Below are 24,748 nucleotides of genomic sequence, written 5' to 3'. Positions count from 1 at the left end.
TGCGAAGGCCCAGAGCCCAGCTCAGATTCCCCGTGGGCCTGCCCCTGCCTGTGCTTGCAGCGAGCATGCACAATAAATGTCGAACAACCGAGGAACGCGTCAGGGACTCGACTGTCACAGCCCTTTAACTTGAACACCGCGGTGTGCCAAGTTTGGCCACATTTGTCCTGGCCTCCACCCTCCCTGGCCACAACTTCCCAGGGGGCACCCCGGTCCACACCGAGCTCGACTGCAGGACAGGCTGGGGGCTCCGCGCTTGGGCCAAGGACGAGACCTCCTCCCACCCTGAGACCCCAGGCTCAGAAACACGGAGGAGACCGGCCAGGCCGGGTACCGGCCGGGGTGCAGGAGAGCCTGGAGAGCGGCACCGGAGGGCGGGGCCGCAGTAGGCGGGGGATCGCGTGAGAGGTACTTCAAGGCGGGGATCCGGGGCGTGGCCAAAGGACAGGGCCTCTAACGGGCGGAGCCCGCGTTAGGGGGCGGCCTCTAAAAGACGCAGTATCATTGGATGGAGACTTGGGAGCCGGGGCGTGTGGGCGTGGTTGCATGCCTCGGTGGCGGGGTTTGCGCTGGGCGGGGCCTCCATAAAGCGGCGGGGCCGCGGTGCTAGAGCTTCGGGTCCGCGCAGAGCATGTTCCCGGGGGTGTCGGCCGTCCGCGGGCTCCTGCAGCTGCTGCTGCCACTCCTGCCGCTGCTTCAGGTGAGTCGCCAGGGGCTCTGCTTGGGCTCCGCGGAGAGGGTCTGCGCTCCGCGTGCCCCGGCCCAACTCACCCCTGTCCCCACAGGTGGCGCTGGGCTTCGCTGAAAGCAGCTGCGACCCTTCGGACCAGTAAGTCGGGGGGAGGGAGCGGGGACCTGGCCCCGCCCTGTAGGGAGGCTAGGGCGGGGCGGTCGCCGGACCGGTGCCCCGCTTGCTCCAGGTGCCGCCGTCCCCGCAGGTGCCCGCCCCAGGCCCGCTGGAGCAGCCTGTGGCACGTGGGGTAAGTGGAGGCCGCGGCGCGGAGCCGGGCCCGACGGTTCTGCCTGGGGCCAATCCCACCAGATCCCCACCAGCCTGGCTCCAGGGCTGAGGACTCACCAGCATTGTCCAGCTCCCGGCCAATGGCGGGAAGGCGCTGGGGCGCTCAGCAGCCTCCAGCCCCCAGCACCGGGGGCACCCTCCCTTGTGGGTCCTGCCCCAGTCCCAGCACAGCTCCGGGCACCCTTGGCTCTTGACAGGACTTCCCTTCATAGCCTGCTTGCCCATCTCTCATGCCCTCCTTCCTCTTTCCTGAGGGAGCCCCCAGCCAACTTGGTCATTGGTCTGGGCATAGGATTGTGTAGTCAGCCCAGGACAGTGTGTCCTGGGAGTGAGCCCAAGGCCACTTGTGGCCAGCCCTGGACAGACAGCCAGGACAGGCTCAGCAGCAGGAGGCCCGGGCAGGCCAGCTCCTCAGGCCCAGCTCTGGCCAGGAAGGAGGTCTCTGGCCTGGAGACATTCTCTGTTTTTTTTTTATCCTGTCCATTTTCCTGTCTTGGGTGTTCGGGCCATAACCGCCCCCAGGGAGCAGGTCCCTAGTGGCGGGGGGTCAGTCCAGCGGTAGGGTCTTGCTCCCCCTGCCCAGGCTTATCCTGCTCGCTGTCCTCCTCCTGCTGCTGTGTGGGGTCACGGCCAGCTGTGTCCGGTTCTGCTGCCTCCGGAAACGAGCACACACCCAGTCACACCTGCCGTCAGCACCTCAGCCTTGCGACCTGACGGTTATCCCTGTGGACAGTGACAGCCCCGTACACAGTACGGTGACCTGTGAGTGCCTGCACACCTCGCCTGGTGGCCCACCTGTCTGCCAGGGGAATGGGGGCGGGTGAGGGCCAGACCACCCCACAAACACACTCTGGTTCTCTGCAGCCTACAGCTCCGTGCAGCTCCCGTTGGGCGTGCGGCTATCCCTGCCCTGTGGGGAGCTGGACCTCGACTCCATGACCCCCCCTGCCTACAGCCTCTACGCTCCCGAGCTGCCGCCCTCCTATGAAGAGGCTGTCAAGATGGCCAAACCCAAACAGGAAGAGCCACTCCCCTCCCAGTAGCCTAGCCCCCTCCCTGGGGCCTCAGGCTTAGAGACCCCTCCAGGGCCCCAGGAGCTGAGCCTCAATGTCCAACACCTCCAGCCGGTGGCCCTCAGAGGAGGTGGGTAAGCTCTCCTGAATTGCCAGTGCGTCAGCCACCTGTGCGCACAGGAGACCCCCAGTGCACTCTCAGCATCCTTCCCCCCCACCCGGGAAGGCCAGCCGTCCAGCACATTGCTGCAGCCCTGGCCTCGTTGCTATGTAACGCCAGGCAGCCAAACTGGCAGGCCCTGTGTTGGCCATACACACACACACACACACACACACCCCCACACACCCAGGCTGCTGCATTCAGCCCAGCCCCTGGCCCAGCCCCAGCAGGCCCTCGGCCCACGGGAAGCCCCACAGGCCAAAGCCTGTAGTCTTTTGGAGAGAATAAAATTTGTATGTAAGTGGTCTCCGCATGTAGGAAAGGGCTCCGGGAGAGGAGGTTGGGCAGTGGCCCCAGTGCAGATAGGCAAGGTGAGTGCGTGGGCCCAGCCTGCCTTCAGGCTGCTGTCAGAGCCCAGAGCTGGTCAGTGGGTGGTTTCAGGTATCACAGCAGAAGTGACGGGCTGTGTGCCATGGTTGACTCCAGCAGGCCTGGGGTGGGCACCTTTGCCAGGCCGGGTACAATGAAGCACACACGAGTCTGGCTGGAGCGTTTATTGGCCGCATTGCTGGGGTGAGGTGAGGTGGGTGGCAGGGTGGGTGGCAGCAAGCAGCTGCGGGCAGCGGCCTTCCTTGGTTGGGCAGGCCTCCCACAGCCGAAGCAGCTGCTCCTACTGGACCAGCTTGAAGGACTCTCCGGTCATCATGGCCACAAACTCTGGGAGCAGAGTGACAAGTCAGCAGCCCAGCCTGGCTGGCTGCAGGCTCCCAGAGCCCATCCCCCACTCACCCTCGTAGTCAATGGTCCCATCCCCGTCCTTATCGGCCTCCTTCATCATCTGCTCAGCCTCTACCTCGTTGAGGGGCTCACCCGCATTCATGAGCACATACCTGCGGACCCCTGCACTGAGTGGCGGCCCCCAGGGCACCACCCTCACCCGCCCCACGGCCCCCCTCCTGCCCCGCGACCCCCTCCCACCCCACTGCCCCTCTCCCACCCCGCCACCCCCTCCCGCCCCACCCTACTTGAGTGTGTCCCAGTCAATGTAGCCCTTGCCCTCCTTGTCGAAGACTCGGAAGGCTGCCCTCAGCTCGCCCTCCTGGTTCTGGGACTTCTCCCAGTAAACCGCCATCAGGGCCAGGAAGCTGTCGCAGTTGAAGAAGCCTTTGTCTGCGGGAGCAAGCCGGAGGTCCGGTGAGGGTGGGTGGGCGAGGCCCTTCTCCCCCACGAGGGCCACCCGCCCGGGACCCCGCCCGGCCTCACTGTCGCGGTCCACGTCCTTGGCCATGGAGGTCAGCTCACTCTTGGTGGGGTTGATGCCCAGGAGGCTCATGAGCCGCTCTAGCTCGCCCGTCTTCACCTGCCCGTTGCCCTCCTCGTCAAACATCTCAAAGACCCCCTTGTACTCCTTGATCTGCTCGGCGGTCAGACGCTCTGTCTGTGGGGACACGCCGGCCCGGCGTCACGGGGGCCCCCGGTCCAGGGGAGCTTGGAGGTCCCGAGACATGTGGCACAAGGTACCCTTCAGAGCCTGTGGTTTCCAAAGGAGACCCCAGCCCAGAGCCGGCTCCCAGAGAAGGTGACACAGTGGTGGGCCCTGAGGGATGAGCAGGACTTGCCAGGCAATTTTGAGGGGATGGGTGCTCGAGGTGGGATGCCAGGGGCACAGGGCACAGGAGTAGGGGTGCAGGGTAGCGGGGCCAGGCAGTGGACACAAGGTGAGATCACGTCAAGGACACCCTGAACCACCATGGGAAGGAGCCTGACCCAGGACAAGGGGAAGACTCCAGGGCAAGGGGCTTCCAGGCCTGGGGGCAGGGGTCACGGCCCAGCTAGTTCTGGCACCCCGGGGGAATAGTCCGGCACCTGACCACTTCTGCCTGCCACCACCGTGGCAACTTGCAGAAAGGGCTGCTCTGCCCTGGTCCCCAGAGCAAGTGCAGTGTCAGTGGCCAGCAGGGCTCAGCCTCGGCCCCCACCCTGCCTCTGTCCAGCCTCGCTGAGCTTTTTCCTCAGGTTCCCAGAGAGACCCTCACACCTTTGGGCCCGGCCCCAGCTGACCCCTGTGCCTGGAGTCCCTGCCCTTCCTCTCCCCCCTGGCACTGCTCCCTGTTCCCCTCCAGCACCAGCCAGCCCACCAGGGGCTCTGCCGGGCGCTAGGAGCAGCCTTACCATGTCTGTGGCTGGTTGAGAGGACACTGCAGGGTGGCACTGGAGCTGCTGTGGGCAGGGCACAAAGGGCAGAGGTGGCGGCTCTGTTTTAGTGGGGCCTGGCTGCCTGGGGTCCCCGGGGTCCAGATTCCAAGAGCCTTTTATGGCCAGCAGATTCTGCTGGCCCTATTTCGGGACAGGCTTGGCCCATCCCTACATGGCCTCTCCCTGGTCCTCCACACACTGCGCATCCCTTACCCTGGAGCCCCCCCACCCTACCCCAGACCCTGCGTCCCAGCCAAGGCCCCCACCCCAACCTCAGCCCTCCTGGGGCACACAAGGAAGGACACTTTGGGCTGAGGGCAGGACAGGCTGACGGAGCCTTCACACATGCTGTTCCCTCCACTGTGCCACCCTCCTCCTGCCTTGTGCAGTAGCACCCCCACACAGGCTGTCACCACTTATTTGTGAGGGTTCTTGTTGGATGCCCACCCTGGTCAGGTGATGCCCTCACATCCGCGTGGGCCCAGCACCCAGCCCGGTGCCAGCCCCTCGCAGGCATTCTCCAAAGACAGGTGAGGACACACATGCATCGGGGCCCCTCGGGCCACCCTGTGCTGAAGGGGCTGGGGGTTCGCAGTCCGAGAAGAGACAGCTGCACATGCTGGGGCAAGGGGGCAGGACAGACAGGACCGGGGCGGGACTGGCCAACAGGAGGCCAGGCGAGGCTTCCTCAGGGCAGTCGGGGCTATTCTGAGGCTTCTCGGGGAAATGTGACCTCCCGTCCACGCAGAACAGCAAAGCTGGCTCCCTAGGGAGCTGTGGGCCAGGCTGTTTAGTGAAACCACAGCAGCATGCACACCTGCATGCGTGTGCTCAGCCCTCAGACACACGCACCCACCCCCACCCCCACCTGGGGCAGCACTTGGGCTCCCAGCACGGGGACCCAGGCCTCATGCTCCCCGCCACCAGCAGTGAGCACAAGCCCCGTGAGGGGGGTCTTTCATCCCCCTCCAGCTCTTGCCTCCAGGAATAGTCAGAGACAGGCCCCTACCCAATCCACCTCACCCCCCGGCATGGCCCCAGAGTCTCTCTCTCTCTCTCTCTCTCTCTCTCTCTCTCTCTCTCTCACACACACACACACACACACACACACACACACACACACACCTGCCCTGTGACCGCATGATGAATGTGAGCAGGTGAGATATGCCACGTCCCCTGCCAGCTCAGCTGGCTCCAGCCTCCAGAATATCCGAAGCCACCAGGACGCTTTCCATTGAGGCCCAGGCCAGCTGCTGAGGCTGCAACATTTGTGCTGAGGGGGACAGGATGGCTGCATCAGGCAGCAGCCGCCGGTGGGACCAGTGGGGCTGGATGAGCAGTGGCTCTGGGTCCCCTGTCTTCATCCTGGCTGCTCTGTGGCCCTCGCTTCAGGCTCTCAGTGGTGAAAAAAGACTTTCCCATTCCTTTCCCTTGAAAATCCCAAACAATAACAGGAATGGGAAGGAAAACGCCAATTCAATGAAGCTCCTCACATCCCAAAGGCCAAACCACAATGTGAAGAACACAGCTGGGGCGGGAGTCCCCAGGGCCTGACGACAGAGTCACTTTCGGGAGGCACCCAGACGTTGTTCAGAGCTAGTCCAGACATTGCTGCTGTGGAGGTTTTTTCATATATTGATTGATTACAGTGGTGAAATTTGCATAAAATATTACTCAGAGAAGGGCCAGCATGGACACCTGAAAGTGAGGGGTGTGGGTGTGATGTGGGTGAGTCTGAGTGGGTCTGAATGTGCGTTTGATGTGAGTTGGTGTGATGTGGGTGTGAGTGGGTTTGATGTGCGTGGGTGTGGTATGGCTGAGTGTGGAATGAGTGGGGGGGGTGTGGGGTGAAATGGGTGAGTGGGGGTGATGTGGGGGGTGGCTGTGAGCACCGGTGAGGTTGCTGCAGTGGAGGGAAGAGAATCGGAGGCCCAAGCCCCGGACGAAGAGAAGCTGGCCAGCCCGGTGGCTCAGGCGGTTGCAGCGCCGTGCTCCTAACGCCAAGGTCGCCAATTCGATTCCCACACGGGCCAGTGAGCTGCGCCCTCTACAGCTAAGATTGTGAACAACGGCTCTCCCTGGAGCTGGGCTGCCGTGTGTGGCCCGCAGCAGGCGTGAGCTGCCGTGGGCTGCTGTGAGTGGCTGATTCAGCCAGTGACCGACTGCCTCAGTGTGGGGAGGGGGGAGCACAAGGCTCATAATACCAGCACGGGCCAGGGAGCTGTGTCCTATACAACTAGATTGAGAAACAGCAGCTTGAACCGGAGGGGGTGTGGGGAGGCGGAAGAAGGGGGAAAAAATAACAGAGGAGCTGACTGTCAAGGATGGGAGGAAAGGGGGGACCCAGCACGTGGTGGGTGTCCAGGTGGGTGTTCCCTGGGTTTTGAGCCCAGATTCCTAACTTTCTGTGCCTGCAGGTTTTGCTCACCTCTACCCTGTGAAAAGCTGCTCCCCACACTCCCACCCCAGCTGGAATACAATGCAGAGGACTTGCCCCCACCCGCAGTCACAGTTGTCCCCCTCAGGTTCCCCCACCTGGAAGGAACCTGGTGGGCTGTGTAGGCAGGAGCCAATAGCGTGTGTGGGCCCAAGCCACACTGAGGGCTGGAGCATGACAGGGGCATGGGACTCTGCACAGACTGGGCGGGGCCTCAGAGCCCCTCCCTCTTCCCCCCCGCAGCTTCTGCCTGAGGCTTCCTCCGCCAACACAGAGCAGGCCACTGTCTGAGACTGGCAACCTGGGTGGCACGCAGCCATCCGCCTCACCCGAGGGGACAGCACTGTACCTGTGTCATGGTCTCCCCAGGTCCCCAGTGGACTGAGCCCAGTGCCCCCTGTGTCACCTGCTTAGCCCAGGACTGCCCCTTTGCTTTCCTAACTCCCTGTATCTTAGTCTTGAGTCCAGGTTGTCAGTCCTTATCTCAGGGTCTGAATCGGGGGAGCCCAGCCTGGAGAAGGCGTGTGAAAACAAAGTAACCCAAACCTGGGACCAGCACTGTGCAATTGGAAGGGGTGCAGTGTCAGAACCCAGGCCTGTTCAGGGGATGGCAGAGCTAGTGACTGAGGTTAGGACATAATGTGAGACTCTAGGGTCAGCACAAAACTAGTAGAAATAGGCTGTACAACTTCCACATCTGCGGCGCAAAAAAAAGAATAAAGAAACTGATGAACCTGATAGAATACACAAAAGGAGAAAAGTGCATAAGAAAAGCAGCGTAACTAGAAAGCAGAAAGTAACACAATGAAAGGAAGCAAACCCAGCCCCAGGACTGAACCCCAAGCTGGAACAATGCAAGGAACAAAATAGACCTCTGAGTATTGGGTTATAACCAAAGCAAAAAATGAATACCCATCGAGCTTCAAAGCACATCATCCACAGTGAAAAGGCACCCATAGCACGGGAGAAAACATTTGCAAACCGTGTGTCTGCTAAGGGATTAACATCCAGGATCTGAAGAACTCCTACAGCTCAACAACAAGAAAAACAAACAACCCGGTTCAAAAATGGGTAAAGGACTTGAACAGACATTTCTCCAAAGAAAACATACAGATGGTCCATAAGCACACAAAAATATACTCAGCGTCACTAATCATTTGAGAAATGCAAATCAAAACCACGATGAGATGTCATTTCACACCCACGAGGATGGCTCCTATCAAACAGGCAGAAAGCAAGTGCTGGCGAGGACTTGGGAATTGGGAACCAGGTGCCCTGTCGGCGGGAGGTAAAATGGAGCAGCCACCAGCATGGAGGCTCCTCAAAGAATTAAACAGAGAGTGACTGTGGGGACATAGTCCCAGAGAGCAGTTTCCAGTCTCGGCCTCACGTGGAAAGGTGCTGGCTTGGGTAGTAGATGGCCATCAGCTGTGACTGGTTGGCCATCAGCTGTCACCAGTTGGCCAATTAGCCACTAATAAAACTGCCGTGACTGCATTGGTTGGTTGGTTGGTTGGCAGGCAGAAAAGTGGATGGCAGATTGCGGATCGCATGGATCCTACTTCCTGTGTCTCAGCCGGCCGTCAGTGAGACTGGGGTGCAGGAAGACCCCTTGTTGGGGTACTGGCGGATATTTGCTCCCTGTGTCTCCAACCCAGCCGCCAGCGAGAATATAGTGGTATGGGTCCCCTATCTATGGCTCCGTTGGTGTTCCTTTTTGGCCTCACCATACCCTGCGTTCTTCTGTGGGGAGTGCGACCAGAGACCCCACATGACACCCCGTGTGACATATGGCACAGGGAGCAGAGTACGGCACCGGCCAGAATGCCCAGAGGGGTAATGGAGCAGTTTATACGTATGAAAGCTCAGCTTCAGAAGGCCCATGAGGAGCGGCGCCGGGAACGGTAGGCCGGTCAGCCTGGGAGACTCACGCCTCCAGATGGCACACCACCCTCTTGGCCATAGAAGGCGTAGCCTTCCTTTTGGTGATCTGCTGCTGCCTTAGGCTCCGAGGGTTGCGGACATCTTGCTCTGAGGCCTCCACCCAATCGGATGCCTGGCGCAGCGAGCAGGATTCCAGCCGGGTAGGAATGGAGTCTGACTCTGGGCAGGAGGACATGTGGCCCCCACACAGTGTGTGGTACCTGGTAGCCACTGTTCTCAGAAGTTGGACCCCTGAGCAGGGGTGGGAAGACATGGATGGCTCACTGGCCAGCGTGGAGAGGGCCCTGCAGGTTCTGGCTGAGCGGTTGCAGGAGGAGGCGAAGGGTACAGCCAGCCATGTGGGCTAGATGTTCCTCACTGCCTTGCATTGTAACATGGAGGACCAGCAGCCCCGGGGGGAGGCGCTGGAAGCTCGGGACTGTCAGTTGGAGGAGGTTCTCACTGTGGTGCATCGCAACTCTGAGGAAGCGCTTGCTGGAACAGCCCAGGTGCGGGACCAGGTGAGAGGTGTTGGAAGCTTGGGTCCGCCTGTTAGAAGAGGGGCCCCACAGAGGAGACTCTGAGGCAGAGGCGGAGGAAGCGAGTGGAGACAATGTAGCTCCCAACCCCCACACCTGGCCCATCTTGAAGCAAAAGGTAAAGCATGAGCAACCTTTGGGCCCCCGGGGCGTTGCTGCCAGCAACCCAGCTGTGACTGAGTTCACAACCTACACCCCTTACACTCCCACTGAGTTGCAGGAGCTGGGGAGGCGGTACAGAGCCCTGCAGAGCCAGTCTCCTACATTTATGGGATGAGGGAGAAGACAGCATTCTCTGCTCCCCAAGCAAAAGGGAAAAGCTAGCTTTCATGGTGGGGCATCCGTCCCTGCAACAAAGGTTACAGAACTGCCATAGGTTGGCCCAAGACCAGGGCAACCACACTCTAATGGAGTGGCTCACTGCTGCGGTATGCACAGTATGGGGACAGGCTGGCGAGCTGCCAGAAACTGAGTAAATGGCAGTCGTATATGGAACTTACTCAAATCATCCGTGAAACGGGTATGAGACATGCCATGTTCACCCCTAATGTGGGGGCCAGATGACGAACATTTTACAGCCAGCATGAGAGATCTGGTTTGGGATACTGCCCCTGCAAGTGCTTTTGGATCCTTGGTTGCCATTCTTACACCTTATGTGGGGCAGCGGATCCATGAAGTTACCATCACCTTGGCCACCCTAGGAGATGTTGAAAGCCGGAGGCAAAGGAAGGTAAGACAGGAGGTCCGAGAAGTCCAGACCTGGAAGCCCAAATCAAGAGTAAGGGGATGAGGTTGCGGGCCTCAGAGAGTAACACGCGCACAGATGTGGCGTGATCTCGTGGCAGCAGGGGTCGATCAGGAAAAAATAAACCGACAACCCAACGCACTCTTGTTGGAACTCTGGAAACAGTTGCATCCAGAACAGCAATTCCGGCGAAGCCTAAAGGAGAAGTCTGCGAAAGTGCGACCTATGTCCCTCTAGGACTTCATGCGGCTGCTTGAGGCTGACTCCTTTCAGCTTGATAAGGGGTGGGTCCAAGGTACCAGGTCAGAGGGGACGAGTTGGGACCAGAGGCCCCACGTGGAACTGTCCATACATTGGTCCCTTCTAATGTGCAGAGGGTTTGGGCCCTAGTTGACACTGGCGCAGACTGCAGTCTTGTTTGTGGGAACCCTGGCTGTGCCCAGGAAGTCTGGCTGTGCCCAGAAAGACTGGTGGTGCCCTGGGAGCTCTGGCTGTGCCCAGAAAGTAGGTGGACTTCGAGGGACACCCCCAGGACATTACTTGAACTGGATTGAAACTTTTTCTCGTGAGCTGCGTTCCTGACACAGGGCCCCTCGCAGAAGACGCTTGTTGCGTAGATTGTGAGGCAAGACTCTGGAGGGGTGGAGTAGGGACAGATCCCAGAGAGCAGTTTCCAGGCTCTCAGCCTCACATGGAAAGGTGCTGGCTCGGGTAGTAGACGGCCATCAGCTGTAATCAATTAGCCAATTAGCCACTGATATAACTGCCGTGACTGCGTTGGTTGGTTGGTTGGCAGGCAGAAAAGCGGATGGTGGATTGCAGATCGTGTGGATCCTACTTCCTGTGTCTCAGCTGGCCACCAGAGAGACTGGGGTGCAGGAAGAGCCCTTGTTGGGGTACTGGCGGATGTTTGCTCCCTGTGTCTCCAACCAGCCACCCAAGAGAATACAGTGGTATGACTCCCCTATCTTAATGGCTCTGTTGGTATTCCTTTTTGGCCTCACCATATCCTGCATTCTGATGTGAGGTCGGGACCAGAGACCCTGCATGACACCCCGCATGACAGTGACCATGTTACCCAGCAATCCCACTCGTGGGTGTTTACCCCACAGGACCGAAAACAGGGATACAGACAGGTATTTATACACAGGTGTTCATGGCAGCATTACTCACAGTAGCCAAAATGTAGAAACAGCCCTACTGTCCACCCGGGGTTACAAGGATAACCAAATGTGGTCTGTACGATGGTTAATATTATGTGTCAACGTGACTGGGCCTCCGGTGCCCCGATGGCTGGGTAACAACATTTCCAGTGTGTCTGTGAGGGTGTCTCTGGAAGACATGAGGGTTTGAACCTGCAGGCTGAGTGGAGAAGGTGGCTTGGTCATTGCAGGTGGGCGTCATATATATATGTATAGTTATATTCCATGTATGTATATAATATAAATTTCATGTGTATGTAATTGGTTCTTTTTCTGTGGAGAGCCCTAATACAACATACAATGAAATGGAATTGTTATCATCCAGCTTTAGAAAAAAAGGCGATTCTGACACCTGACGCAGTGTGGATGGACCTGGAGGATATGATGCCCCATGAAATGAGCCAGACACAAAAGGACAGATACCGTGTGACTCCACTCATGAGGCCTCGTGAGGAGCCAAACCCACAGAGACAGAAGGTAGATGGCAGTGCCAGGGGCTGGGGTGGGAGAGAAATGAGGAATTGGTGTTTCATGGGGACAGTTCCAGTTTGGAGATGGTGGTGATGATGGCCACACAACATGGTGAGTATGCTTTCTGCCACCAAAATGCACGCTTGAAAATGGTTAGGATGATAAATTTTATGTTATGTATATTTAACAACACAACAAAAATAATCTATGAATCCATATTGATATAAGTGACTAAATAAATGGGGGAGAAGAGTCAAATCTCCCACAGAGAAGAATTCCATATAATGTACATTGATATTCCACCCTTGAGGAAGGGGAGCACAACCCCCCACTCCTTAACTGTGGGTGACAAATAGTGACGTCCTTCCAAAGTGTGGAGTATGGAAAGGAAGAAAAAAAGAGGCCTGATGCTGGCAGGTGACCAAGGCCACCATCACAGTGATGAGTCACGTTGACAGCAGGCGCCCCTTATATGAGGAGATGAGAAGGGCACTGAACCTCTGTGCTCTTCCCTGAAACCCATCAGATCGAACCATCAGAAAACCCCAGACAAATCCCAACAGATACAAAATATCTGACAGGCACCCCTCGAAACTGTCAAGGTCATCAGAAAGAAACAAGGAAGGTCGGACACTGTCACAGCCCAGTGGAGCCCCAGGGCCCTAACAACTGAATTTACTGGGGGTTCCTGGAACAGAAAAAGGGTATTCGGTAAAAACTAAGGCAATCTGAAGACAAACTCCAGTGAGGAAGTGTCAGTGTTGGTTGGTTAATTGTTAGTTGATTAATCTGCTAATGTAAGATGTGCCTAACAGAGGAAGCTGAGTGTGAAATGTATGGAACTCTCTCTACTCTCTTAGCAACTTTTCGGTAAATCTAAAACTATTCTAAATACAAAGTTTATTCTTTAAAAATCCAAATGCGTCAATAATCAAAACAATGCCATTTAAAACAATCACCCGAAACCGGCAGATTGTGAGGTTGGATTCAAACAAGCCTGTGACGCTGTGGTTGCACAAGATGCAACCTCAAACGTGAGGACACGGAAAGTGGAATTTGGTGAAAGCCAGGCTGGTAGGACGGGTCTGCAGGGACCCCTGGGACCTACAGGCTCCTTCCTTGGGAGTGTGTCGCGGGCATTGCTAGCCCCTCTGCACCCGCTCTCCACGCGCACGCTGGCTCTGGGGTCGCAGCCTCAGAATATCATTTACAAGCACCACTGGATTGGTCTAAAAATCGATCATTTATTGAACCACAAAAAAAATCTCAACACTAAAGACCAGCATCAAACTGACCACCTTCTCTGACTGCCAAGATTTCGATTGATTCTAAACCAATCAAGAGCAGAGGAAACAGCTAAAAGAGTTGTAAAGGGTTGTTTCTGCTCAGGGAGTGGGTGGGGTGGAGGGGAGCTGCGGGTTCCCAGCCCTGAAAACTACAGATAGTTCTAGTGAAAACGCAGCCTTGTCTAGTTGCAAATCACCGCAGCCAAAGGGGTCTTCCTGGGCAGTGCCAGACCCCGCCCACCGGGGAGGGGGCTTCTCTCGCTCCCCGCCCGGCCCCGCCCCGCCCCAGACCCGCTTCGCCCCGCCCCTTCGCCCCGCCTCCTCCCCGTTTGTCGGACCAGGCCCGGAAGCGGCGCGCCGGCTGGCCACTCCACGCGTCTGCACCAGGCGGCGCTCGCGGGCCGCCGGGAGCCGGGACGGGAAGGGGCGGGCCGGGCCTCCGGGCAGCGGTTCCGGGTCTGTGGCGTCCAGGGTAGGCCCCCCCTGGGTTGGAGCTGGGCGGGGTCTTTTTCCGGGGTCGTCTGCTCCGGCCATTCTCCGTAAATCGTTTCAAAACCTGCCCTTGAAAATTCATTTTTGGGTCCTTACATTTGCTAGGACAAAAACAGGCATAAATAGCCCTTTCATTGTCCTGTAAGGCGGACGACAGCCCAGCCCGCCGCGGGGGCGGCTAGTGGGGCTGGGGGCCGACCCTCACTGGCCCCAGGGAATCACCCGCCTCCCCAGGCGGACCCCGTTCACACTGCCCGCCTGTTCAGGGGCCTGGCCTGCGGCCCTGACCTGCTTCTTGTGACTTGGTGGGGTTCCTTCTTGGTCCAGGCCCCTGGGGCTCGTAGCTGACGCTCAGCAGCTCTGGGCCGTGTCCCTTGCTTTCCGCAGGGCTTGGGGGCTCTCATGTTCTGGGGACTCTGCCTTATTCTCTTCAGTCTTGTTTGAACGTGACAACAGTAAAGTCATTTTGTCCAAAGCCTAAAAGAGGTTTTAAACACATTCAAGAGCCTCAGACCTCTGTGGACCGAGCTCCCCTGGGCCCGGCAGCCAGAGGGGAGCGGAGCCTGGGGGTCCTTTCTGCACAGAGGGGAAACTGAGGCTTGAGACGGTAAAGGCCCTTGACAAGGGCCACTGCCTGCCCATCCTCTCCGTGGAGCCTGGCCTTGGGGACAGCACCCCTGAGCTGGGGGGCAGGACCAGGCATCGGGGGTGGGGCCCACATGGCCCTGGCCTCAGCGGTGCCCCAGGTAGTGCCCAGACAGGGTTGACCCACAGCCCCTCACCCTGCACCATCTTTGGGGCTTCCTCCCCATGGTCTCAGAGGTCGGGCACCTCGGTCCCCACCCAGAGCCCGATCCCCGTAGCCACCAGGGGCTGTTGGAGGGGCAGTGAGACAGGACACACAGGCCCTTAGAATTCTGATCCGGTAGGCTGAGCCACTCCCCAAGGGGATGCCAGGGTAGGCCTGGGCAGGGAAGCTGGGCAGATGCCCAGGGGAACTCAGTAGGCACAGCTGTGCCAGACGGGCGTCACAGTGAGAGCTCCAGGGCCCCTGGCACACTGGCTGGTTTCCAAAACACCCAGCGCCTACAGGCTCAGCCACCCCAGGAGAGACAGCCCCGGGGCCTGGGGGTGCCTCTGGCTCCACCCAGCACCTTTGCTACTTGGGGTCCCAACCCACTGCTTCTTCTGTCACCTTCAGCCCCGTGCCCCTGGACCTCTGAGGCTGGCATCCTCTGATTCCACCTTGCTCTAGGCCCCCTGGCTCTGTGCCCTCCCCTCCCCCCGCCTCTTGTTACCCCTTCCAGGTACACCTTGCATCACCTCCTAGGTGGCAAGTGGGCTGGGACTCAGGGACTGGATTGTGACAAACAGCCCTGAGGCCCTGGCGGCACTCTTGAGATGAGGCAAGCCTGGCCTTCACCTTCGAGATCCAGATCCCACTGCAGGGACTTGCAGGACTGAAGCCCTGGGCGCTGGGGGCTAGGGGTGCTACAGGGGCACTGGCGTCTGGGTGGCCCTGCAGAGGGTGATTGCGGCCCCAGGGCACATGCGGGGGTACTCAGCCTGAGTGGAAAGTGCCCCCCGACTTGGAGCAGAGCCTGCTGGCTGAGGGTAGGTGAGGGTGGGAGAGCTGTCCCCACTCACCCAGCCCACACCCAACCGCAGACATGCCCACCTCTGCTTCAGAAGGTCCTAGTCAGGGGTCCTACATGGGGGTCCAAGGGCAGGTCCATCGGCCTGACAGGCTGGAGTCATCCATGGGGCAAGGGGCAGCTGGCCTGACGGAAGACAGGCTTGGCAGGCAGGAAGATCCAGGTCAAGTGCCTCGGCCCTGGAAGTGGGGAGAGGAAGCAAGAGACCCAGGGCGAGGGCCCCGGCCCACCCTCTCTAGGTTGAACAGTGTCTCCGGGTGCTGAACGGAAGTAAGGGGGCCCAGCGGGATTGGTGCAGAGTTCCCTCCAGGCAAAGAGATCCCCACACCACCTATGCTGGCGTCACTTCTGCCTCCTCCATGCTGTCATCACAAGCTCTCTCACTCCAGTCTAGGTGGCCCTGTCCACCCTGCCCAGCACACAGTGCCACCCTCCACACAACACCCATGCTCAGACCCCTCGATGGTTCCCATCACTGCCCCACAGGACCTGCCCTCTTCACTGCCACAGGCCTAAGCCCGCTGACTGCCCCCACCAGTCACCTGTGGCCACCACTGACGTGTCACCCGTGGGCACCTCCTCTCCAAGGTTATTATTTTTTTTTAGAAGTAGTTGAAAAATACCAATGGTCTTTTTTTTTTTCATGCAGAGAAAGAAAAGTCTTTCCTCAAATTCATATGGAATCACAAGGGACCCCAAATAGCTAAAGCAATCTTGAATAAGAAGAACAAAGCTGGAGACGTCACACTTCCTGATTTAAAAACTTACTACAAAGCTACAGTAATCAAATTAGTGTGGTCCTGGCATAAAGACAGACATACAGACCAGTGGAACAGAACGGAGAGCACCAAAATAAACCCTCATGTCTACAGTCCAATGATTTCCAACAAGCGTGCTAAGGCCATTCAATGGGGAAAGCAGTCTTTTCAACATATGGTGCTGGGACAATTGGACATCCACACGCAAAAGAATGAACTTGAACCCCTACCTCACACCAAATAACTCAAAATGGATCAGAGACCTAAATTGAAGAAGAAACTTAAAATTATAAAACTCTTAGAAGAAAACATAGGAGTAAATCTTCATAAACTTAGATTTGACAACGGCTTCTTAGATGGAACCCCAAAAACACAAGCAACAAAAAGAAAAAAGAGAGAAATTGGACTTCAAAATTAAAAACATTTGCACATCAAAGGACACTATCAAGAGAGTGGAAAAAACAACTGACAGAACGGGAGGAAAATGTTTGCAAATCACATCTCTGACAAGGGTCTAGTGTCCAGAATACACAAAGAACTCTCACAGCTCCACAACAACCACAATGCAAAACCAGTTGAAGACTAGGCAAAGGATTTGAGGAGACATTCCTCCGAAGACACACAAATGGCCCACACGCCCATGAGAAGATACTCAGCATCACTCGACACTAGGCGAACGCAAACCAAACCACAGTGCGGTTCCACCTCACACCTACTGCGGTGGCAGGAATCGAAAAGGCAGGTCCTAACAAGCGTCGGCAGGCAAGCGTGCGGAGACTGCCGCCAGGCATAACAGTGCAGCGGTGTGGAAACCGTCTGGCGGGCCGTCCATCAGGTTAGAGTTACCATATGAGCCCACAACTCCACTCCTAAGTAAATTCCCGAAAGAACTGAAAACAGATGTCCCAACAAAAGCTGTACGCCGACATTTGTAGTGGCTCTGATCACAATCGCCGGAGGGTGGAAAGAGCCCAGAAGTCCCTCGACGGATGAGTGGGTACACATAGTGTGGTCCATCCACACGGTGGGGTGACACTCAGCCCCCGCAAAGGAGTGGAGCTCTGACACTCACTACCCTTGGACGAACCGGGAAAACATGGTGCTGAGTGGGAAGCCAGACACACACGGTCACCCATCCTCCGATCCGGCTTATATGAAATACCCAGAACAGGCAAATTCATGGAGACAGAAAGCGAATTGGTGGGTGCCTGGGACGCGGACTGACGGCTTCATGGGGACAGAGCCTCCTTGGAGGCGATGCAAATGTGGGACTAGCCATGGGGGATGGCTGCACAATTACGTGAATGTGTAAATACCACTAAACTGTCCACATGAAAGGGGTTTAAATGGGACAGTTTACCACAGCTGAAAACAAAAAGTAGCTGATGAGGCAGAACCCCGTGCAGGGAACCAGTGAGTCACTGGGAGTGCTGCTGAGGCCCCTGGTGGTTAGGGGGATGTGGGGTGTCCTGGGCTGAGCGGAGCTGGGGTGGGGACATTGGGGCTCAGGTCACAGGGCTGAGTCTCTGCCCCTTCACAGGAGGGGCACTATGGTGGGGACTTTCTGTTGGAGATGACAGTCCCTGCAGGTCCAAGAAGCATTCAGGACAGTGATCAGGATGCAGGCCCAGAGGAAAGGGCCCTTACTGCCGGCCACCCCAGGGGCCAGGTCACCAGTGTCAACACCCAGGGTCCACGGTGTGGCAGATATAACTGGTGTGGCATCACGTGGCCATATGTGGTGCGACGTGTGTGGCAGGCTGCTGTGGCACCCCGTAAGTGGTCTCGGAGTGGGAGGGGCTTTAAGGATCCACGTCCCTCCCTTCCTGCCACTGTCCTGGCTGTGCCCTGCCGCCTCTGCTTCCAGGGCGGGCTGCTCCATGGCTGTCCTCCAGCTGGGAGTGGCCCCGCATGGCATCTTCATATCAGGTGACCTCAGGCCAGCTTCCTGGGCTGAGAGGGCAGTTCCAGGACACATAGTTCAGGTTCTGGGTCCATCTTTGGGCTGCCCCTTACCTGGCCAAGCCCGACGGCGCAGTGAGCTCAGGAAGGCTTTGCCGGTGGCACCCTTCTGCAGTCCCTTAGCAGGCATCCCAGGGGCTGCATGGCCTGCCCTCCTCCTGCGTGGGGTGCCACAGGTGCAAGCTGTTTACCCGGAAGGTGCTCGTGCGGCTGACTCCCAGGACGCCATCAGCGGGGGGGGGGGGGCGGATGAGTCCCCAGAACAGCAGGGCACCCCTCCCCCAGGCAGGGCCCTGGCAGGGGGACACGAGGGGAACTGGAGTTGGGTGGGCCCAGTGGCCCTGAGAGCAACCCCCTTCCATTGCTATTGCCCCGAAGATGGCAGTGAGGATAGGAGGCTTGACATGGCCGGCCGGGAACAGGGTGGGGGGCCCAGGAGGGGTCTCCAGGGCTCAGAGCCCCAAGGGCTCTGGGGCAGCCCTCCTCATTGTCCCCTAGTTCCTGCCCACCGGGCTCCCTCTCCAGCCCCCTGCCACTCTGGGCACTAAGGCCTCCTGGTCCCCTCATCTCTGCTGCCTGCCTGGGCTCCCCTCTCTGGTCTCTGTGTGGGTGTCAGGGTCTTCCTGTGCCCCTGTCTGACCCACTGTCTCTCTGGGGTCTCCGAGGGTCTGCATCACATTTTCTCTGCAGTGTCCACAGCAGCCTCGGACCGGATGCACCTCGGGCTGGCTGCCCTCCAGGGCGGGGAGGGGCTGGCTGTGGACCTTCTGCCAGCAGCTGGTGGACGACAATGTGGCCTCCCTGCCAAGGGAGCCGCCCAGGCCCAGACAGGAAATGGGGCTGGGGGCCGGGGTGGGTGGGAGCACTGACGGCCCCTTGGGGCACCCTTGATGTCCCCACCCTAGGAGGAGGCCCCCCCAACAGGCTGCTGGGGGAGTGCTGGGGGCAGAGCAGAGGGGGGAGCTCAGAGCCTGCGCAGCCTGTGCCTCCGGGCTCTGCCCCCAGCATCCGGTTTCAGGAGTGAGCAGGCCAGAGGCTGGGCAGCCCCTCAGCCAGCAGGAGCGGGAACCTGGGCTTGTGTGAGCCTGGAACCCAACAGCCAACAGAGGCTTTGTTTGTAAGCAGCTCAGCTATTGGCCACATCCTGCTTTCAGGCAACAGGCAGGGCGATACCTGTGATCCTCCTGGTCCCACCGCCCTTGTCCTCCTAGTGACAGCCCTTGCTGGTGCTCTGGTTGCTGGTACTGTCCCAACAGGGCCAGTCACTGTGGCCCCTCCATTCCCTGCCTCCAGGGCCACACGAAAACTGAGTGAGGCCTTCAGAGCCTTCCTGGGGCCAACATACGGACACCTCAGAGGCTTTGGAGCACTGTGGCTACTAAGCTGGGGGTGATCAGAAGGCGGGCCCCCATAGCCATTTCCCCACCTGGGGAAGACAGCCTCTGTGAACGCCTGGATCCAGCCATGCCTGAAGCCCAGACATCTGCCCATGGGCTCACTCCCTGAGTCAGTCGATTGCCTCTTTTCACATAAGCCAGTTGAAGCTTCTGCTCCCTGTGACCCTGAGTCCTGATTGATTCAACCCACATGTGTGTGTTTTATGCATAGCTGTGGGTGCATGTTTCTGGGAACACCGTGTTTCCCGCTCATGGTTGCGTCTTTCTCTGTTAGAGAGGTTTGTGTTCTCTACCAAAAATGTCACTCCATGAATGATGATGTTGAAAAGCCCCTCGTTTGGTTTGTCTGTGGCTCCCAGAGCCATCAGATGGAGCCAAGCTTCCCATCTCCACAAGCGCAGCCCAGGTTCTGTAGTGAGAGTGGGTGTAGCCAACAGGACCCCCCCCCAGGGGAAGGTGGGCTCTCCTGTGACACGTTTCCTGTGAAGTGTCTCCTGGGAAGGCAGCACAGGCCTTTGCTGGAGCTGATGGCGAGCTACCGTGAGCACAACCCCCATAGTCTCAGTCCACCTGGGACAGCCCCCGCTGGGAGCGGCAGAAAGGCCACCTGGGACTTCCCTAGGTGTCTGCTCCAAGTCTGGGGCAGGGAGAGACATGCCCCCTGAATGGACTGCCCCCCTCTGTGTTTGCCTCTCCGCCAGCTCTCATTTGGCACTTCCTGGTTCCCCACTGCCTCTCAGGAGGGATGTCTGGTTCATGACCAAAGGTGGGTGACCAGGAGGGTGACAGGCTCAGAGGGCAGGTCATGAGAGGCATGGTGGGGGCCTTGGGGACAAAGGGTGAGCCATGCCCTGGGAGAGAGAGGGGCTGCTTCCACTGCACAGGGAGAGGGGTCCAGGGATTCTTTCAGGTCTGCTGGCAGCCAGGGGCTACAGCCAGCACCCTCTCCAAGGCCCATGAGGGCCGATGAGGCCCACTCTGCCTGCCATGCTAGCCTCCTGGGGCAGGCATGATAGCGGTGACCTCACTGGCCACACCCACCTGGAGGCCTTGACCCCTCCCTGGGCTCTGAGCTCACCCGCCCCCTTTCCATTTGGCGCCCACACAGCAAGCTCCCTCACTGTCTGCTATGCCAGGGGCTCTACTCCAATGCCACCTCCCCACTGACCACCCCACAGACAGCTGTCCACCCGCTCTCCCCATGCCCCTCAGCAGACCTGTCCCCTGTCAGGGCGGACGCATACCCACTGGGCGCTCCCTCGGTGTCTCTGCTGAGAGAAGGACTGGGGGGCGGGCCTCCTCACTCTCCTGACCCCGTTTTGTCCCCAAACCCTGCCTCTGGAAGCCTGCGGGATCTAATTAATGCTTCTTCTGGATTACCTACATTCTGCACCCTCTCCCTCCCTTGTCCTGTCCTCTGTCCTCTGGGGCTCCTCCTGTCTCACTTACTGGAAGCAAAGACAGGATGGCCGCTTGGTGGAGAAACAGACAGTGCTCTGCAGGACCAGGATGCCCTCATGGGAGCCCCCCCACGGCCGAGACCCTTCAAAGCCAGGCCTGGGGCACAGCCCGTGGGCGCAGGTCCTGGTCACGTGCACAGACTTCCAATAATTCAGATTTGAAAAGACCTAGTTATCCATCAGACCAATTCCTGCTAAAGAGCAGATGGGTGGTGGGTGGGGGTGGGGGGCACGTGAATTATGCATTTGTGCTCCCCGGGTTTCAGCTAAGGCCTGGCCCTCAGCCAGGCACCCAGCAGCCTCCTTCATCCTGGGCCCTGTTCCGTCCTGCAGCCGCCCAGCTGAGATGGTGTGGCTGTGGACTCAGGACCACAGGCCGATCTCTAAGCCACTTATCTCCAGAGGGAGGCCGTGTGGCTGGGAAATCAGAAGCCTGGATTCCTGGCCAACTGGGCAGAACTCTCCCTTCTGGGGCAGCAGATCCGCTGAAGGCCTGGATTCATGGCCCACGGAGGAGGGGTCTGGGCAGCAGGTGGGGGCCCAAAGCTGCAGGAGCCCTGGGCAGAAGAGGTGGGGGGTAGGGAGAGCAGGGTCCCCACAGCGTCCTTCAGATCCCTGAGGTCCAAAGGGTGCTGGCTGCAGGCTGGAAGCTCCTGTGGGCTCCTGAGAGGTCACCAAGCCCCAGGGCATGTGTCCCCAAGGTCGGAGGGCCCAGCTGCCCGGGAATGGGCCTGGGAATGGGGAGGAGCCTTGGACCCTTCGGCCTGTGCACACCACAGGGGAAGGGGCCCCAGGCTGCATAGAGGATCTGGGAATCCGACCAGAGCCCCTGCCCCTCCCCTCCTGCCTTCCTCTCCACTCTGCCCCTCCACACCCTGCCCATAATAAACACATAAAGGACCACAGGGCAAGTTCCAGGCCAGGCCCTGCCACACCCTGAAGACCTAGAGATTAGCTGGGGCACCAGCGCTGCACCCGAAAACTTTGGACAGCTGGGGTGAACAGTGGTCCAGTGTCCTGATGTGTGGCCTTGTCCTGCAGCCCTGGCGTACACGGTGGTGAGCTTGAGCGGGATGGCGGTGGGGACAGGTCCATGTGCAGGACCCAGGATGGCAGGGTGGGGGTCCTGAGTGTCCCCCAGGCCTCCTGCCGTCCCCACAGCTGCATGGAGATCTCCACAGAGACCACTCCCCCCCACTTCCTTTTGCTCTGCCTCCACCCCCATTCCCATCTTCCCCCTTCTTTCCGCTTCCTCCTCCTTCCCCTCCTTCCTCACCCCTTTCTCCCAGAACATGGTGGCCCATGGTTTAAGGAGCAGAGGAGCCTGCAGGTTCGGGACAGGGGCCGTGGGAACTGCCAGTGGTTTTAAGCAGGAGTGAAGCAGTTGACCGTCTTACTCAGCTTATCAAGGTGGATGTCCCTGCGGAGGTGGGGCCTGCGCTGTCCCAACAGAGGTCAGAGCCCACATGCGGTGAGGGGGTGGGGTGTTGTGAGCATGGGAGCTTGGTTACCTGGGGGTAGTTTGTGTGTGTGTGTGCTTGTACATATATATGTTCCCTAGCTCTGTCCACTGGCAGGGAGTAGAGGTAATGACACCCTGGTAGCAGTGAGCCCCCCCCCCCCAGAGGCTGGATCCTGGCTCCTAAACACCTCCCCTGCTGAATGGAACCAGAGCTCCTTGGAGAAATGGCTGAATTCAGGGTTGGGACAGGGAGGGCCTAAGAAGAGTCTGGAGCATCCTATGCCAGGAATTGAGGAAGGGCTCCAACAATGATGGAACATGTTTGTGTGCTGGAAGGAAGGACCAGTGGGGTGGGAGGAGGGAGGCAGGTGTTCAGCCGTCACCTGGGCGGGAAGATATGGGCTCTGTGCTGGAGTGGAGGGCCACCCTAGACACACACTCACAGGAAACAGGTTGGGCACAGAGGGAGTGACAGCCCCTTGAGATTGTGGCCCTGTGTAAGGGGACAGGTATGTCGCTGGTAGGCTCTTCAGTCTCTGTTAGCCAAGTGGTGCAGGCCTGGAGAAGTGACCTGGATTTGGTCTGGAAAGGGCAGCACAGGGAGGGTGGGGGCCAGGGACTGACTTGGAGGGGGCCGCAGGCCCTTGTAACGTAGATGGGGGAGTGGGTTATTGTTGGAACTGGGAGCCAGAAGTCAGCTGGGAAGACAAAGACGGGAGGTGGTGGGTGGAAGGCTCATTCTGCTGACACCCAAGGTTTCTGTGCACAGGAAAACTACAGGCTGCAAATGGCAGACCCCTCTTCACCTCTCCCTTGCCCACCTGGGGTCTCAATCCTCAGGTGCCCCGCTGACTTGTCAGCCGCATTTGCATTTGCAGGGGTTGGCCGACTCTCCCTCCTGACTCTCTGCTCCGTGGTCACATCACACCTCCCTGCCCTGGTGGCCATTCCCCACAGGACCACCAGAGGCCACACTGCCCACACCTGCCCGAGTTCACACGAGCCTCCGGAGTACCTCGGAGGAGGACTGGCCCTGTCGGCGGGGGCAGGGGGGTCCACTCTGCGGGCAGGCAGAAGCCCGGCGTCCTGGAGGCCGAGCTCCTCCAGAGCGGGCCCCGCTGGGCCGCCGCCTTAGACGGAGGAATCGGTCAGCTCCTTGGAACCCACAGGCCTGAGGGTCAGCCAGGGCGTGGGCGTGGGCGTGTGCTGGGTGAGGATGCCAAATGCGGGGTACAGAGTCCGATGCGGGGTGTGGTATGCGTGTATGGGCGCGGGTTCGGGGTGCCGGTGCGGGGTGGGGAGGGTCCTGGCTCCCGCCCTGAGGCCTCCACCCACGTCTGCCTGCTTGGCAACCGAGCCTGTCGGCAGTGGGTAGGCGCATGCCAGCGCGAGGCCCAATCCCTGGGGCGCGGAGCTCCGCGCAGGCGACGGGCGGACCAGGCTTGGTGGGCTCCAGAGGCTGGTCCCCGAGTGCGCGGTGCGGCCCCTTTAAGTGTCTCGCGCACGCGCGCGGAGCCGGCGCAGGGAGGAAGCACGCGTGAGCGCGCGCGCCGGGGCCGCGGCCGGGCCGTGCGTGCGCGCGGCGTGCGCGGTGACGCGGCCGTGGGGTTTCCCGAGGCTGCGGGCAGGGGCCGCCGCGCCCATCCCGATGGCTGGAGGCGTCTGAGGGCGGACGGAGGAGGCGGCGGCGGGCGCGGGCGCGGAGTGGAGCAGCCGCCGCGGGACCGGACCGAGCCTCGCCGGCGCACCTGCCGCAGCGCCCGCGGAGCGGCCCGAGCGCGACCACCTCCCGGAGCGGCGGCCGAGGCGGCTGAGGCTGCGGGGTGCGGGCGCGTCAGGTAGGACGAGCGCCGAGGTGAGCGCGGCGGCCCTTGCCCTACCCCCGCCCCGCTGTCCGGACCCCGGCCCTGCTCCCGTGTCGCGGCCCCTGCCCACGTCCCCCGCCGGGGTCGCCCTCCCGGGCCGCCCCGCCCCCACCCCGGCGCCGGGCCGCGTCTTCCTGCCCCACCCGGGTGGGGTCCGCGGGGCGGGGACGCTGCGGGCGTCGGCCGGGGTTCGGGTCCGGGCAGAGGTCCGCGGTCCAGCGTCTCAGGTCCGGGGTTCGGGGTTTGGGCTCCGGGGCCGGGGCCTGGGGTCCTGGGTCCAGCCTTGCCGTCCGGGTAATGCGGTCCGCGGTCGGCGTTTTGGGTCCGGGATTGGGGTCCTGGTCGGGGGTCGAGGTTCTGGGTCGGGGTCTGCGGTCCGTGTCCCGGGCCCTGGGTCGGGGTCCGAGATCCTGAATACTGAGTCGGGGTCTGGGCCGTGTCCCGGGGTGGGGTCCGAGGTCCCGAGCCTTGGGTCAGGAATCGGCGCGGCCTCCGCGGGGCTGTGCGCGGGGCCGGGGTCTGCAGGCCGGGGCCCCTCCCCTCCCGCGCGGCGGGCCGGCGGGGCCGCGAGAACAAAGGCAGCGCGGGTTCTGCAGTGGGTGTGGGTGCTCGTCCTTTGCTCGGGAGGACGTCGTGTTTTAGGTGCCCCTTTTCTGGCGACTTTGAAGTTAGGGTTTGGTAACGACACGAGGAAGAAGGGGGGC

At 59.8% G+C, this 24,748-nt stretch overlaps 3 protein-coding genes across 8 annotated transcripts in view; 2 read left to right on the top strand and 1 right to left on the bottom strand.

Annotated features, from left to right (window-relative positions):
• Positions 1–541: 541 nt before the first annotated feature.
• On the top strand, positions 542–2,495 carry TMEM52 (transmembrane protein 52). Of its 3 annotated transcripts, none has more exons than XM_033113220.1 (5): positions 542–700; positions 786–829; positions 921–980; positions 1,656–1,783; positions 1,886–2,495. In XM_033113220.1, exons 1-5 carry the CDS (start codon positions 632–634, stop codon positions 2,062–2,064), a joined length of 480 nt encoding a protein of 159 aa, XP_032969111.1. In that variant the 5' UTR covers positions 542–631; the 3' UTR covers positions 2,065–2,495. The 3 variants fall into 3 exon arrangements, with proteins under 3 accessions (XP_032969111.1, XP_032969112.1, XP_032969110.1); XM_033113221.1 differs by having other exon boundaries at positions 543–700; positions 939–980; XM_033113219.1 differs by having other exon boundaries at positions 543–700; positions 1,605–1,783.
• Positions 2,496–2,713: 218 nt separating this feature from the next.
• Positions 2,714–4,495, bottom strand: CALML6 (calmodulin like 6). Its single transcript, XM_033113223.1, has 5 exons — positions 4,367–4,495; positions 3,458–3,632; positions 3,220–3,364; positions 2,984–3,084; positions 2,714–2,911 (listed from the first exon to the last, which is right to left on the bottom strand). Exons 1-5 carry the CDS (start codon positions 4,367–4,369, stop codon positions 2,865–2,867), a joined length of 471 nt encoding a protein of 156 aa, XP_032969114.1. The 5' UTR covers positions 4,370–4,495; the 3' UTR covers positions 2,714–2,864.
• Positions 4,496–21,683: 17,188 nt separating this feature from the next.
• The window catches only part of GNB1 (G protein subunit beta 1), a 67,446-nt gene continuing 64,381 nt past the window's right edge, over positions 21,684–24,748 (top strand). For 2 of the 4 annotated variants that reach the window (XM_033113680.1, XM_033113681.1), the window contains exon 1: positions 23,827–24,017. The gene's annotated coding sequence lies outside the window, so the exon portion shown is untranslated. Of the gene's footprint in view, positions 21,776–22,046; positions 22,172–23,826; positions 24,018–24,748 lie in introns of those variants that run through there. The other 2 variants (XM_033113682.1, XM_033113683.1) reach the window with 2 other exon arrangements.

Source organism: Rhinolophus ferrumequinum, chromosome 9 (assembly GCF_004115265.2).
Source record: "Rhinolophus ferrumequinum isolate MPI-CBG mRhiFer1 chromosome 9, mRhiFer1_v1.p, whole genome shotgun sequence".
In the NCBI taxonomy this organism is placed as follows: domain Eukaryota; kingdom Metazoa; phylum Chordata; class Mammalia; order Chiroptera; family Rhinolophidae; genus Rhinolophus; species Rhinolophus ferrumequinum.
Note: the sequence above shows the minus strand (reverse complement) of the source record. Positions and strands in the feature narration are given on the sequence as shown.

Bases quoted from the DNA above. Each gene is read 5' to 3' on its own strand.
- TMEM52 (XM_033113219.1), top strand. From the start codon at position 632: ATGTTCCCGGGGGTGTCGGCCGTCCGCGGGCTCCTGCAGCTGCTGCTG. The intron at 701-785 runs GTGAGTCGCCAG...CTGTCCCCACAG, and splicing joins CACTCCTGCCGCTGCTTCAG to GTGGCGCTGGGCTTCGCTGA. The intron at 1,784-1,885 runs GTGAGTGCCTGC...GGTTCTCTGCAG, and splicing joins CGTACACAGTACGGTGACCT to CCTACAGCTCCGTGCAGCTC.
- CALML6 (XM_033113223.1), bottom strand. The intron at 3,365-3,457 runs GTGAGGCCGGGC...TTGCTCCCGCAG, and splicing joins CAAGGACGTGGACCGCGACA to ACAAAGGCTTCTTCAACTGC. The intron at 2,912-2,983 runs GTGAGTGGGGGA...CTCTGCTCCCAG, and splicing joins TGGGACCATTGACTACGAGG to AGTTTGTGGCCATGATGACC.